General features: G+C 41.1%; 1 protein-coding gene across 1 annotated transcript; it reads right to left on the bottom strand.

Annotated features, from left to right (window-relative positions):
• Positions 1–91: 91 nt before the first annotated feature.
• On the bottom strand, positions 92–493 carry Tsp_16063 (histone H2A). Its single transcript, XM_003367448.1, has one exon. The coding sequence runs from the start codon at positions 491–493 to the stop codon at positions 92–94; it is 402 nt and encodes a 133-aa protein (XP_003367496.1).
• Between the last annotated feature and the right edge of the window lie 354 nt (positions 494–847).

Below are 847 nucleotides of genomic sequence, written 5' to 3'. Positions count from 1 at the left end.
ATACTTTAAAAAAATGGCACTATAAAAGTACATGATACAAAAAATTTTGGCCCTAAAAAGGACCGTTGGGTTTGGAAAAAAAAAGTACAATCTAAGGTGATGATTTAGTCTCTTTTGACAGATCTTCAGCTTTCCTTGGAAAAAGATTTGCATTGATGTTCGGAAGAACACCACCTTGAGCAATAGTTACACCCCGGAGGAACTCGCTCAACTCTTCATCATTTCGTATTGCCAACTGTATATGCCGTGGAGTGATTCGAGTCTTCTTGTTATCACGGGCGGCGTTTCCAGCCAATTCGAGTACTTCAGCGGACAAGTATTCCATGACAGCGGCAAGATAGACAGGACCTCCAGCACCAATACGCTCAGCGTAATTTCCCTTTTTCAAAAGACGATGAATGCGACCAACAGGGAACTGGAGTCCAGCTCGACTAGATCGAGTCTTTGCTTTTCCTTTAACTTTTCCCCCTTTCACGCGACCAGACATCTTCATTGACAAACACCAGGCAAACTAAAAACTTACAACAATGAACGTTTCCCCCTAAAATTCCGTTTAAATACTTTGGAAATCCAGAAATTAGGTCCAAAGTGCAAATTGAAACAATTTTTCCCCTAAATACTAATTGGCTATCCGCCGCATCAATTTTAAAATCCGGGGTTACTGGAAAAACGCCAATTGGGCTAATTTCCCCCTTGGGTTTCCAATAAAAAATTCCCATTTTTAAAAATTTTCCTTTTTCCTTTTTGACGTTTCCACCATGGTGGAAAAACCTGAACTCCCTAAAGGGTGGTAAAAAAAAGGAAGGTCAACTCCCAAAAAAAGTGGGTCCAAGTCCTGGGCGGATCC

This window comes from Trichinella spiralis (genome assembly GCF_000181795.1).
Source record: "Trichinella spiralis strain ISS 195 chromosome Unknown Scfld4271, whole genome shotgun sequence".
Taxonomy (NCBI): Eukaryota; Metazoa; Nematoda; class Enoplea; order Trichinellida; family Trichinellidae; genus Trichinella; species Trichinella spiralis.
This window is presented reverse-complemented; position numbering and strand designations above follow the sequence as displayed.

What these genes read in the sequence shown, in the direction of transcription:
- Tsp_16063 (XM_003367448.1), bottom strand. Translation starts at nt 493, where the DNA reads ATGAAGATGTCTGGTCGCGTGAAAGGGGGAAAAGTTAAAGGAAAAGCA.